Source organism: Dreissena polymorpha, chromosome 3 (genome assembly GCF_020536995.1).
Source record: "Dreissena polymorpha isolate Duluth1 chromosome 3, UMN_Dpol_1.0, whole genome shotgun sequence".
Taxonomy (NCBI): Eukaryota; Metazoa; Mollusca; class Bivalvia; order Myida; family Dreissenidae; genus Dreissena; species Dreissena polymorpha.
The window spans coordinates 116,936,474-116,951,629 of NC_068357.1; the positions used below are offsets into that span (position 1 = coordinate 116,936,474).

At 35.9% G+C, this 15,156-nt stretch overlaps 2 protein-coding genes across 3 annotated transcripts in view; both read left to right on the top strand.

Moving 5' to 3' along the window:
* The window catches only part of LOC127871159 (uncharacterized protein C2orf42-like), a 53,107-nt gene extending 41,252 nt beyond the window's left edge, over positions 1-11,855 (top strand). The window contains exons 7-10 of one of the 2 annotated variants that reach the window (XR_008045165.1): positions 211-419; positions 3,607-3,742; positions 6,671-7,636; positions 7,799-11,855. Coding sequence is in view for 1 of the 2 variants with exons in the window: in XM_052413889.1 (XP_052269849.1) it covers positions 211-419; positions 3,607-3,742; positions 6,671-6,942 (617 nt within the window). In the remaining variant the exon portion in view is untranslated. Of the gene's footprint in view, positions 1-210; positions 420-3,606; positions 3,743-6,670 lie in introns of both variants that reach the window. The other variant, XM_052413889.1, reaches the window with a different exon arrangement.
* LOC127871160 (T-complex protein 1 subunit eta-like) overlaps positions 1-15,156 on the top strand; it is a 98,142-nt gene that overhangs the window by 44,300 nt on the left and 38,686 nt on the right. The window lies entirely within an intron of this gene.

Genomic DNA, 15,156 nt, shown 5'->3' on the forward strand with positions numbered 1-15,156 from the left:
ACTGCATTAGTTTTCCTACAAATAGAAAGGTTGAAAATATCATGTTTTCACAAAACAAATCCCATCCTATCAATTATAATTCAAGAATAAAATCTCATTCCTGAAACTGTTTAATATCTTTTTAATTAAAAAGTCAATTTTTCTCAAATATTTGTATATATGTGTATTCATGTACATGTAAATATATAATTTTAATTCTTTAATGTGCAGGTAATCCCGACCCGCTGGTGTTTCATGCACCACAGGTGTTCTTTGACTGTCTCCAGCAGAGAATATCCCACGGCTGCAAGAAAAAGCGTCTTCCAAACTTCACGACAGCATTTGTCCGTAAGGATGCTCTACCACTGGGCACCTTCACCAAATACACGTGGCATATCATCAACATTATCCATGTAAAGCAGATCTTCGACACTCCTGAGGTACCGCCACTATACAGGGGACACAAATATTTATAAACTGCACTCATCCTGCAGGACGAATGCATTAAAATTTTCACTCGTCCAGCAAACACATGCACTTGTTCTTCAAATATGTATGAAATAAAGATTTATAAAGGACTGATATGACTAATAAAGTTTTCTAAATCACTGCTAAAATGCTGCTTACTTACCGGGTAGTTATTCATGCCAGCTGATCACAAAAGAACGGACGTTTGAATATCACCCCCGTCCCCTTTAAAGAACACTGGTATGTCAGGCATTTTTCAGACGAAATTCAGACTGGTTTAAAAACTTATTTCGCGGTTAAATAATTCATTAAAAATGAATACTTACAGTGAATGCAGTCAGATGGTTCCCGGTCAATATGAATGCGAAAAGTTTACACCTAAAAGCCAATATTTACTCAGGACACAGTCTCGCATAACAACGCGCACCTGCTGTATGAAATTTACAATTACAATTTCCGGTTCATTGGCGTTCTACTTTTGGAATAGATATGCTTTTAGAAAATGATTTTATTCAATGAAAAAGAGTCTTACTGGTAAAAAACAAAAATATTTTAACATCAGCTTTTTCACTCGTCTTGTAGGATGAGAGCTTTAGGTATATTCACTTGTCCTTTCAAAATTTTAACTCGTCAATACGAGCGGACGAGTGGAATTTTTGTCTCCTTCTATAGCTATTTGGTTTAACTTGTTGTCCCCTACCAATTTCACCGGAGGGAACTTATGGTTTGCACTCTGTCTGTCTGTCAGTCTGTCTGTCAGTCCGTCACACTTTTCTGGATCCTGCGATAACTTTAAAAGTTCTTAATATTTTTTCATGAAACTTGCAACATGGATAGATGGCAATATGGACATTATGCACGTCATTTCATTTTGTTCCTACATCAAAAATTGTGGTTGCTTTGGCAACCAAAATAATAATAATCTAAAAATGGTGGAATTTCTGACAATGGTGGAGCCGGTAGGGGACCATATTGCTTGACAATAGCCTTGTTTTACCTGAACTATAAACTTGCACATTTATGTAAATCTCTGCCTCTCTTTTTGCCCAAGGTTGTTTCAAAGGATATCCTGAAACTTTCTCAATTTATTTGAAAGTTAAATATTATCTTTCATTTATCAAGGCAATAGTTATTGACTTTCCATTGGTCAACTCAAATTGATTCTGATTTTTTTCTTTTACTAATTTCCCTTTCAGAAAGCATGTTTTAAAATAAACAGGGATTACTTTTGCTGAAATTCTTGTTGGCGCAATAACCAACAGGGTTCGACATTAACTTTTTTTACAGCAAGACCATCGGACCAGCTCCTCTTAAAATGTACTAGCCCAAATCTGATGTCCACTAGACCATAAATGACATTGCAAATACCTAAACACAATTGTGTCATGTAACTGTTTAATCAGGATTTATCAGTAAATAATCAGTGAACACCAGAAAGTTATTTTGATGCATAGAGTAAAACAATAAAATAAAACTAATTTCATATTTTTGCCTATGTCTTTCATGTTGTGTAGACACATTATGGCTTTTAAGTGCATCAACTCGAAAATTATCAGTTCCTTCGTCATACTGGCCGACCTTTCAGTATGCTTTGCATGGGATGCAAAACAGTTTTTGCTTTTCTTCGTCAAATTCAAGCCACGGGAACTTGATTTTCAATTAAGAATCATATTGACGTTTTCGTTTTCTTCGTATTTATGTTTCCTGTCAGTTTTACTATCGGATTCTTCTTTATTTACTGATTTGTCGGTCGAAAATCCAAACTTGAACAAAGCCATTCTTTAAATTACATTCTCTTGTCTGCTACGCCAAAATGGTTACATTGACGATACCGATTTTGGATAAAAGTCGTAAAAACATGCTGTAAAGTTTTACGACACTGCACTGTTTTAATATTAATGACAACTTGACCAATGGAAACAAGTAATTTCTGCGTGAAGCTCTCCTTCGCGTCTAAAAATAGCGATGAATCATGTGAATGCTCCGTGTTTATTTATATACGCCAGTAAATAATGGATACGAGAGTAATTTTACACATTCAGAAAAAAGGGGTTTACAGCAGTTAGTTATAGTTATATGAATCAGTATAGATTTTTTATGTACGACCAGTCGGACAAGCTAACCCGCAGTTTTACTAGCCCGACCACCGATCTTACTAGACAATGTCTGTTGGACGTGCCTTAGTGTCGAACACTGACCAAGACTAGTGTGGATTTTTTTCAACCAGAAACTGACCATAATTTTTAGATGTATTAAGATAAAAACCATATTCTTTTATAAATAGGAACAAATACATGAAATTATAACTTACTTTTGAAGTTTTCATTTGTTCCTTAAAACAATTGGATAAACAAAACTCATTCTCAATACAGGACACAATTCAAGCATGTTATTTATGCTTGTAGACAGAACCCCAGATGAGGCATGTTCTGTTGTATTTGAAATAAATTAAAAAAACGCATTAAATAATGTTTGTTAAGGTCGTAGTATGTGTGAATGATAACATATATTTTTTATGTATGCACTTTTCAACTTTTTGCATAGGGATGGCATCAATATTTTCTCATGCCCATCATGTGTTTTGCATACTGTTTTATGTAGAGTGACTTTTATGAGTATTTTGTTGATTATTTTTTTCAATTTTATCAATTATTCCAACATTGGCCTTTTAAGTATTTATCATTATTATGGTCAGAATAAGTTGCATTGTAAAATTGTCATTACATGTATTTGCTTTGTGATAAAGTAATAGTCGCATTGCAGATCAAATGGTGAATGACTATTTGCATTGAACTTTAATGTTTCAAGCTGTATCTGGTAGATAAAATAATGTTTGTGCGTTTGGTTGGTTTCATTTGTTTGCTCTTTTCAACAGTATTTCTATCATATCAAGGTATCACTTTCCTGGGATGGCCAGTAATAGGTGCACATACTTATGCCAGTAATTGAAAACTGCCCTACTTATATCAGAGGTAGGGGGAGAATTGTTGTAGAAAAGATTTTATGATTAATCACCACACAAGAATTGTTGCCAGGCGGCAGTTGGAATAAGCCCAGCCCTCTTCCAACTGAGCTAGCCAAACCTTATCAGGCAAATAATGATCATTTGCAACACAACCAACCCCTGTTCAGTAAGATCAAGATGTCTGACTATTCCAGATGCCACTCGAGATCACTCGTAACTTTGTGGAGAACAGGGACTCCACGTATGACATCTATGAGGTGCCCAAAGTGGAGGACATGGGAGATAAGCTGCCCATACGACCCTCAGAACTGAAGACCTTCCTCAAAGTTGGTAAGTGAACTTAGTTGATTCTGTTTGTTTTATTCTATTTTTATGCCCCCGGATCGAATGATCGGGTGCATATTGTTTTTGGCCTGTCTGTCTGTCATTCTGTCCCAAAACTTTAACCTTGGTTAAAGTTTTGCGATAACTTTTGCAATATTGAAGATAGCAACTTCATATTTGGCGTGCATGTGTATCTCATGGAGCTGCACATTTTGAATGGTGAAAGGTCAAGGTCATCCTTCAAGGTCAAAGGTCAAGGTCATCCTTCAAGGTCAAAGGTCAAAAAAACAAATCCAAGGGAAGTAATAAGCTTTAAAGGGAAAAAAATCAATCAAAGTGGCGCAGTAGGGGACATAGTGTTTCTGACAAACACATATCTTGTTCTGTTATAAACATCTGTACCCTTTTCCAAAAAAATCATGCAGTTAGCAATTACAATTACCAATATTCAATTGGCAAGACAAGACGGATAATTTCTAAAGAGTTTGTTGAAAAGTCCTGAAGTCATTTTATGCCCCCAAAGTCATCGAAGTCCCATCATCCCTTCTATCTTCTTTCAGACGTTTTGTCCATCACTCTGTCTTTCTTCTTGTGTGAAGCATAACTGCCGGTGTAGCATAACTTGGGATTATTAAAGGGATCCAAATTAAACTTCACATACGGATAAAATGGTTTCAGGGGATGTGCAGAGTAAATAAACAATAACTTTCTCTTCAGAATTTAAGGAGGTATTATCTTATGGCCATTTTTTATGTGCAGACCATAATGTCAAAATGATACTTTGGGTGCATTTGGCACCTAAGGGGACAGCGCTTGTTCAGATTTTTATGTCCCCCACTATAGTAGTGGGGGACATATTGTTTTTGCCCTGTCTGTTGGTTGGTTGGTCTGTCTGTCTGTCTGTCTGTTTGCGCCAACTTTAACATTTTGCAATAACTTTTGCTATATTGAAGATAGCAACTTCATTTTTGGCATGCATGTGTATCTCATGAAGCTGCACATTATGGAGTGGTGAAAGGTCAAGGTCATCCTTCAAGGTCAGAGGTCAAATATATGTGGCCAAAATCGCTCATTTTATGAATACTTTTGCAATATTGAAGATAGCAACTTGATATTTGGCATGCATGTGTATCTCATGGAGCTGCACATTTTGAGTGGTGAAAGGTCAAGGTCATCCTTCAAGGTCAGAGGTCAAATATATGTGGCCCAAATCGCTTATTTTATGAATACTTTTGGGATATTGAAGATAGCAACTTGATTTTTGCAGGGGTGTGATTTTTCCGCGGATCCGCGGATTTCCGCGGATCGGGTTGTCTCGGAGGTAATTTCTGAGATTCGCGTAAATTCGTGAAAAAATGGGGGGGGAGGAGGGGGGTACGTCCGGTTCCGCGGACGTCTTTTATAAGCGGCCCGAAATATCCGTGGCTCCCGAAATCACTCCGTAAAGTACACTGGTAGATTCTGCCTAAGCAATTTGAAACGAGCAATGTCATTGGCTGTTGTTTTCCAATCTACCAATTAAAATCGTTCTTTTTAAATGCGTTCGTTATTTCTTTTCTGATTTGTTTGCAAATGGCGCAGTTGCAAAGCGAAAATTAAGTTTATCCAAATGACAAATATCAATCGAATTAGCGACTGTCATCATATAGTTAGATAGGATAAATGAAATGTGTCTGTCATCGATGAAGACTGTGTTTTAGATACAAGCAACACATATTTTTTTTTACTAATGTGCACAGTGAATTTGTTTCTCGGAAACCAGTGTTTGCAAATTGGAGTTCACTTGCGAAGTAAAACAATTTAGAAGAGTATCGTTTAAAAATGGAAATAGACAAACATGATTTGATTTATATGTTAGTGGATCTGTGTGTAATCAGATTCATATGCATATTCTGCTTTATTAAGTTTGTCACACTGTTCAGTTAATTGAAATAGCATTGAACTGTAGATGTGAAATGCAAGATTTTAAAAGGTAAACACATTAAAATGTATTAATTTTACTCAGTTTAATACATCATTAACTCAACAAGAACACTCAAGTGTGTTTGTTTATATTAATTAATGTTTTCCCCATTTGATATTTAATTAAATACGTCCATTTACTGTGAATACATTGAACAACTGCTGTTTTTGATCACAGTAAATATTGTTTACTTTGCATCCTCAGTATGTGAAATGTGAAGTTAAACAGGTTTTCATAAAGAAATAGTGTTATGAAGTTCAAGAAATTGTTTATTTTAATGTATGTTTTATTTTAATGTCTGTTTTAAGGTTTGTCATTGCGTTATTCGCGCGATTCGCGTAGTCAAAATCAGTCGACATAATTTTCCTCCCCTCTGACTTCGCCTCAATCACACCCCTGTTTTTGGCATGCATGTGTATTTCATGGAGCTGCACATTTTGAGTGGTGAAAGGTCAAGGTCATCCTTCAAGGTCAGAGGTCTGACCAAGGTCAGAGGTCAAATATATGTGGCCCAAATCGCTTATTTTATGAATACTTTTGCGATATTGAAGATAGCAACTTGATATTTGGCATGCATGTGTATCTCATGGAGCTGCACATTTTGAGTTGTGAAAGGTCAAGGTCATCCTTCAAGGTCAAATATATGGGTCAAAATTGCGCATGTAATGTCATTTCTGCAATATTGAAGCTAGCAATTTTATATTTGAAATGCTTGTGTATCTCAAGGAGCTGCACATTTCGCGTGGTGAAGGGTCAAGGTCAAGGTCATCCTACAAGGTCAAACATCATATAGGGGACATTGTGTTTCACAAACACATCTTGTTATAAATCGAAATGTGTTCTTTTCTTTGAGAATATTACATTTTTGGACAGTGAGTTAAAAAAAGACTATTTCTGCGTAACAGTAAATGCAAAAATGAAGTTAACTTTTATTAATTAATTCTCAATTTGTTTATCTTGTTGTATTGTAGGCAACACCTCTGCAGACCAGCGTGAACCAACACCATTCATCATAGAGTGGATTCCAGACATTTTACCAAAGTCCCATATTGGCGAACTAAGAATTAAGTTTGAGTACGGACATCAGCGAAACGGTCACATTGAACATCGCTCGGGTAACGGAACCCAACTGCATGGAGAACTGTCCAATAATGTGACAAGTTTCAACCGAGCACCATTGCAGGCACCTAGAGTCAGCCTCACTGCAATCGCCCCAAACGTTGCCATGGCCTCTGTTACTTGAGACTCATTGTGAGGTCATAGCTTGGCGAGAATATTTATAAAGATGTTGTTTAGCTTTCAGTATTACCATTTCAGTCATAGATGAATTTAGGAGACTCTCAATTGTCAGTTATATAATAGTTTTTCTAAAACTTGATTGATCACATAATTAATTTTTAGATAAGAATGCATATTATATGCCTATATATATTATTATTTAAATAATAGGTTACTTCCATAATCAAATATGATCTACTGGATAGGAGTTCCCTATTTTACCGTTGATCAGTTTCTGTATTCAAAGCCTGGTAAAGCTGACTACTGTTATCTGTTACATGTTCTGTATTCTTCTGAGCAGCATTGTTCTATTTAAAGACACACAAATATATGTTATCAACGAAATCATGCCATCTGTTCATAACATTTCTATAATTTGTTTTTAACCAGGTTTTTAACCAGGTTTTCCGAAGGAAAAAACTGGTTATTAGATTGGCGAATGCGGGCGGGCTGGCTGGCTGGCGGGCTGGCTGGCTGGCGGGCTGGCGGGCTGGCTGGCTGGCGGGCTGGCGGAATAAGCTTCTCCGGGCCATAACTATGTCGTTCATTGTCAGATTTTAAAATCATTTGGCACATTTGTTCACCATCATTGGACGGTGTGTCGCGCGAAATAATTACGTTGATATCTCCAAGGTCAAGGTCACACTTTGAGTTCAAAGGTCAAAAATGGCCATAAATGAGCTTGTCCGAGCCATAACTATGTCGTTCATCGTCAGATTTTAAAATCATTTGGCACATTTGTTCACCATCATTGGACGGTGTGTCGCGCGAAATAATTACGTCGATATCTCCAAGGTCAAGGTCGCACTTTGAGTTCAAAGGTCAAAAATGGCCATAAATGAGCTTGTCCTGGCCATAACTATGTCATTCATTGTGAGATTTTAAAATCATTTGGCACATTTGTTCACCATCATGGGACGGTGTGTCCCACGAAAGAATCACGTCAATATCTCCAATGTCAAGGTCGCCACGACTAAAAATAGATTTAAAAAAAAAAAAAAACTTACAAAGGGGGTTAATTTTTTTTGGTCATTTCAAAAGTTCAGTTTGAGTTTTCTCCCTTTATCAGATTTTTTTTTCACAATGAAAACCTGGTTTTGTGACAATTTTGTCCCTTGTTTGTTTTTAAATGTTATGATTCCATAATACAGTGTCATTTTGAAGAGTATTTACAAATTGTTTAGGAGGTGTATAATAAATATAATGTTACTGTGATGGTCTAGTGAGTAGTATTGCACTCATTGGTTGTGTGGTGTTATATTAAAGAAACAAAGCCTAATCAACACATGTGATACAGCCATGTGTAACACCACAGTCATGATATTTTCCCCTTTTTAGCTCACCTGAGCACAATGTGCTCATGGTGAGCTTTTGTGATCTCCTTTTGTTCGTTGTGCGTTGTCAACATTTGCCTTGTTAACTCTCTAGAGGCCACATTTATTGTCCAATCTTCATGAAATTGGTCAGAAGATTGGTCTCAATGATATCTTGGATGAGTTCGAAAATGGTTACGTTTGCTTGAAAAGCATGGCTGCCAAGGGTGTGGCATTTTTGCTTATAGGGCTATTATAGCTATAGTAAAATCTTGTTAACACTCTAGAGACCACATATATTGTCAAATCTTCATGAAACTCGGCCAGAAGATTCATCCCAATAATATCTTAGAAGAGTTCCAAAAAGGATGCTTAGGTTGAAAAACATGGCCGCCAGGGGGCGGGGCATTTTTCCTTATATGGCTATAGTAAAACCTTGTTAACACTGTAGAGGCCACATTTATTTTCCGATCTTCATGAAACTTGGTCAGAAGATTTGTCTTAATGATATCTTGGATGAGTTTGAAAATGGGAATCTTTGCTTGAAAACATGGCTGCCAAAGGGTGGGGCATTTTTCCTTATATGGCTATATATAAATGTATTGCTATAGTAAATCCTTGTTAACACTCTAGAGGCCACATATATTGTTCGATCTTCATGAAACTTGGTCAGAACATTCATCTCAATGATATCTTGGATGAGTTGGAAAATGATGTCCGTTGGTTGAAAAACATGGCCACCAGGGGGCGAGGCATTTTTCCTAATATGGCTATAGTAAAACCTTGTTAACACTCTAGAGGCCACATTTATTTTCCGGTCTTCATGAAAGAAGATTTGTCCCAATGATATCTTGGATGAGTTCGAAAATGGTTTTGGTTGCTTTTAAAACATGGCCACCGGGGGCGGGGCATTTTTCTTATATGGCTATATATTGCTATAGTAAAACCTTGTTAGCACTCTAGAGGCCACATTTATTTCCAATCTTCATGAATCTTGGTCAGAAGATTTGTCCCAATAATATCTCAGACCTGTTTACTTCTACGGATTCGCCGTAGTTACTACGGATTATTTGGCTAAACTACTCACTACTGATTTGTACTGAAAAACTACGGATCCATCGATCAAAATGGTCAAATTTCAGATTTTAATCGTACTTTCGCTTATTTTCGGTCTTTACGGGTTATTTATCAATCATAATCATTTTGGCGCTTGCTTAGTAAGAAACAAAAATTCAAGCCACCCGGGGAACGAGTGCTGATCGAGCTTGTCGAGTCGTCAACGAACAAAAACTGACATGCGTATTGGTTCGCAAATTTAGCCGAATATATACGATTTTACGTTGCTATCCAGTATACACATCTCTCTCTCTATTGCGGAGAATAACAACGATAGTCGATGTATCCGGATTGAGCACCCCTGTTTTTACACACGTCCAAGATGGCGGCAAGCAGACGAGAAATTGCGATTAACGGCGAAAATAATAAATACCATTCAAATTAACTACGGATATCATATGGTCATTAGGGAATAATATAATGTGTGTGTCAATTCACGCAAAATACTACTTTTGAGATAAAAATAAAAATAAAATATTTATCAGAAATATGCACTGTGAATGTGCGTCACGGAAACAAGTGTTGGAAAATTGTAGTTCAGTCTACTCACAAAGTTAAAGCATTTATTATAATGAGTATTGTCCGCAAAAGGAAAGAGACAAACATGATTTGATTTATATGTTAGTGGATCTGTGTATACTCAGATTCATATGCATATTCTGCTTTATTATGTTTGTTAAGCTGTACAGTTTAATGAAATAGCATTGAACTGAGGTTGTAAAGTGCAAGATATTGAAAGGTAAACAAATAAAATATATTATTTTAACTCCATTAAATACATTATTAACACAACAAGAACACTAAAGGGTATTTGTCAATATTTGGTTATGTTTTTCCCTTATGATATTTAATTTAAAAAAATACTGAATTAAATTAATAGCTACTCTTAAAGAGCTTCTGATCAAATGGTGTTTTTAAGAATCTATAGATTATTGTAAGTTTAATATGCATGTGGATGGATATTAATTAAATATTGTCTTCATTGTAAGAAGACATTAAAGCAGCACTTTATAATATAAAAATGCTGTCAAACATGCACTTAAAAACAATTTTAATTCTGTTACTTATAATCATATTTATAATGCTTAATGTTTCCCAGTTTCATGGTTTATCACGCTTTTTTTCAAATTTCATGGTTTATCGCGCCATTTTTCCCAAACCAAATGGCAAAGGCTGTAACAAATAAAAGCAAATAAAATCACTTAACAGATTTAATTATTAGCAAGTAATTTCATTTAATGCTTTATGTACCATTAAACTGATATGTGACCCAGTCATGGTGTTTTAATGCTCAAAATGATTGAAAAGGTTAAAACTACTGACAACAGCCCAAAACTACTGAGAGATGCCCTCCGTACTACTGAGGAGCAATCGGTAGGGTAAACAGGTCTGATATCTTGTTATCTCAGGTGAGCAACTTTGGGCCTTTCAGGCCCTCTTGTTATGAAAATGCATGGACTTCTTTTCATATTCCTCATACGACTCTCAATGGAGATTTTTAAGGCCTTGTTTATTTTATGTTTTATTATTTAAACCATCATTCTAAGCAAATTTGTTTGTGACAAGTAAGAATAAAAATATACTTGGTCATACATGCGTATTTGCATCACCTTGAACAGATTTAAAACATCTTGCACACTAATTCTTACATATGTAAATTGATATTAACAGCTAAGACAAATATTGTTCAAAACTCACACTAGTATGTAATTGACAGAAATCAAATTAAGAAATACTGCCCATGGATTACATTTTACTTGTAAAGTTCTTTTTACAATTTAAAATTTATCTAGGAAAACACTGATGGATAAACCATTGATATTGAAATCTGAAATCCAATTTATTTTAAAAATGGGAGACTCCCTCTGGGAAAACCGGGCGTAATGCATGTGAGTAAAGTGTGGTCCCAGATGAGCCTGTGCATGCCATACAGACTAATCTGGGACCACATTTTACGGTCATGCATCCTTTGTCGTTGTCAGAAGTGATTGGAAGAATATTTGGATTACTAAACACCAAAGGTGTATGTCATTATCGTAGATTTAGATCTATTTATGTAGCAATTATTCATGAAAAATAGCATATACATATAAGTATTGGATACAAATCCTGAATTATCATTGCTTTGTACGCACGTAATATACCTTTAGAAGTTATATTTAGTTTGTTATGGATGAAACATTGATATGCTTTAGTTATGGTTACTAGTTAGTTTTGGCTCTCATCAGGTTTTAGGTGCAATAACAATGTATTTTGTGTATCAATTACATTTACATGATGTACTAGTACTCGATAGTTTTGTGTAATTAGAATTATGCTTTGATTGTATTTTATTTCACATGATAAAAAAACGAATGCCATTTTACAACTACTGCTGTATATGTTTGTATGTAATTGTTGATGATATGTTTGTCAAAGTTCCTACATTATGAATAAACTTTTAAGTTGGGTTACCTGTATTCAAATGGTATTGATGGTCACAAAATCTTGAGGTCACACAACTAATACCAATCAAACTGTTTTAATACGTATATTTCCACCTTCAAACCATCAGCGATCTAGTGGTTAAACAATGATACAAAAACTGACGTTTCACATGTTTGATCCAACACCAACATGAACATACTTCTCTCTGTCTTTCCCATGAGAAGTATAATTTAGATGCCGTGTAATGGGCGCTTCGCACAGGGCATTAAAGACCTAATATCGTGTCCTCTACCACTTGCTATACCTTGATATCCAACTGGAAACACGAATGGACGCGTTGAAAGACGTCGATAAATTATTATTATAAAGTAAGCGCGAAAATTGCAGTTGTATGTCCATTTTACCAACTGTTTCTTTGTAATTTGGACGTCCCATTCCGCATTTACGTTGTTTTCTAGTACACCGAACGTGCAAATCTCGACAGGATATGTGGTAATTCAAATTAAAGTTAACTGTCCACGAGCTACTGTATGAAGTGCATTGCTCAGCGGGTGGTCAACATTGATTTTTGTCACTACGCCTAGAACTAGTAATCAGCATCTCGTTATCAAATCGGTCGTTCATGCTAGCGACAACTGATTTAAGATATAGTTGATGTTTATTATTGTATACTGGTCTTCTACAAAGATTGTTTGAATCAATTAAAAATAAGAAATCGACATATAAGCTAGACTGCAACAGGTCACAAAGAACACAAACGAGAACACTAGTATTATATTGAACATCCAAAACATATTAAGTACAATTTTAAAAGGAATGTTTATCAGTTTTACTATATGAAATACTGTTAGTTACTTAAAAAAAATAGCGTACCATTCCCTATAGCGATAATATGTTATGATCAGTTTCGAGTTTCCTTCAAAACATACGGCGCAGCTGTGAAAACTGACTTGATAGATTGTTTAGACCTGCTGGTTGTAAGAAGCTGTAGTTCACATACTAATCAACTATACTTCCGAATAAAGATATATTCATGACTTGTTTTCTTCAAATCGAAGTACAATAACGATAAATAGAATTTTCGATAAGCTTTAAACCAATATGAGTGTGTCACAGTTGTGGCGAATACCGACCACCCAGCTATTGTATAGTAAGTTGTTTAATTGCTACAATCACGTTGATGGTTGCACTTCTCCAGCAAGCATTCTATTATATCTGGGTAACGTTTACAAAAATTACTCAAATTATTTTATCTTATTCACTACTCGCGCTTTCAATAGCCTTCCATCCGATATCTCGAACGCTACATCCATCTTAAAAAATCATGTAAAAAGTATTCCATCGTCAGCGGTCAATATTTCAAATTAATATTATTCAAGCAAACGTTAGCCTCAGATAATACTTACGCGATTACGAACACACTGTAGTGTGTTTTCATATTACCTATTTAGTAAAAACATAATACAATCCCCATTTTGCACTTATGGCGAAAACGAAACAGCCCGCCTTTTTGCACTGCCCATTGTACTTTGACCACCATTCGAATGCGCCTCATCAATTGTTTATCGCACTTCTGCATACCCTCAACCAAGGTATTGCGTTTTGGAAATCCTTTTCTTTCTTTGGAAGACACAGTTCTGCAATATGTTTGCAGTAATGCATATCTTTATTGATAAATCCAAAGACCTATAGAATATTGAAAAATTTCTCATACACCATGATACTCCGACATGTAATATATATGTGATAAATTTCGATATTTTTTATATATGCACGCGCACAAGATTCGCAGGACAGCGTTAACTCTCAGTTTGTCCCTAATAACATCCGAGCCTGTAGGCGTCGTTCCACTGGACACGATTAGAATAGTTTAATTATCCAACAAGGAAATGAACGATAAATTAAGAAATGAATTTGAGTTAAATCGAGATTGAGATGTACATGATAAACATAGCACACAGTTAGTTTGTGTTTCCAGGTTGTTTTTAGGTCGCTTAGCGCCTGAGGTTGCATTACAGTATGTGAGGACCCCCGACCCCGAGTGTTGTCCTATTAAGTAATTCACTTTCTTAACTCCTAAAGATGTGACGAATTTTTACATAGCTGTTGTTTCTATCTATTTTTTTCTATTAAAAACATTTAACCCATTTATGCCTAGCGTCTAGAAAAAAGGCCTTAGCAAACAGCGTCGACACAAATCTCATCAGAGTCTGCGCTGTTTGCTTGAAGGAATTTCTGTAGGAAATATTCTAAGTATATAAATAAATATACTAGACATTCCTAATTTTGAAAATGAATTGATCCAATTTAGAAGGATGTGTACGTGAGAGTCCACTAGGCATAAATGGGTTAATTTTGTGTGGTGGTCTTGTGCTGTTTGGTGCGTCGGAGTACCCGCAGGAAACCCCATCTTTGGTGACTAACCAAGCTCACATGCGGCGGGAACGAAGATTTAACCCGGGTCGCCTGGGCGAGAAGCGCCAGCAAACGTTATTAAAACTTACGAGGTAAACGCTTATCAACGTGTCACTGTATCCGAACTTCAGTCGACCAGTATAAGCATACGTAGAAAACGGCTTATGTATAAGGGACGAACCTTTTTTATCATCGTTTATATAACACACTGATGTTATTTCTATCAATTAGAAGCACATTTTGATAATTACATCTCAGCTGGGCGTCTATGTACCAGTATATGTCGATGCTCTCCAGCACCCATATGCGCACCTTCACAACATCCGGAAACTTGGAACAGGTCGTTGTTCAGCTAGAAACGTGCGCTGCGAGGTATAAAATAACAGGTTGAATGGCTGATAGCCTAGAAAGGATGTACGAGCGAGATCCAGCAACGTACCCGAATTATAATGTCTTTTAAACCGGTTTAGTATGGTGCGTCTCCTGATTGGAAATGATTTTGATTTATTAAAATGATGGTAAGGTATTTTAGCCTATTGATAAAAAAATATATGATATTTATCTCTCCCAACCTGGTGTGGGTTGTTTTGGCGTATTCTTAATTAAAAATTAACATAAATGACACTTGTTTTGATTTTATGATAAATTGTTAGTATGCGCGCCTTTACAAATTTCTTTTATACTTAAAACCTTTATGGAAAAAACATGATCAAATACCGGTAGTCTTAACTTGATCATAATCCCAAAGTATTATGCAAATGAGCCGCGTTCTGAGAAAACTGGGCATAATGCATGTGCGTAAAGTGTCATCCCAGATTATCCTGTGTAGTCCGCACAGGCTAATCAGGGACGACACTTTCCGCCTAAACTTTATTTTCGATAAGAAGGGACTTCCTTGAAACTAAAAA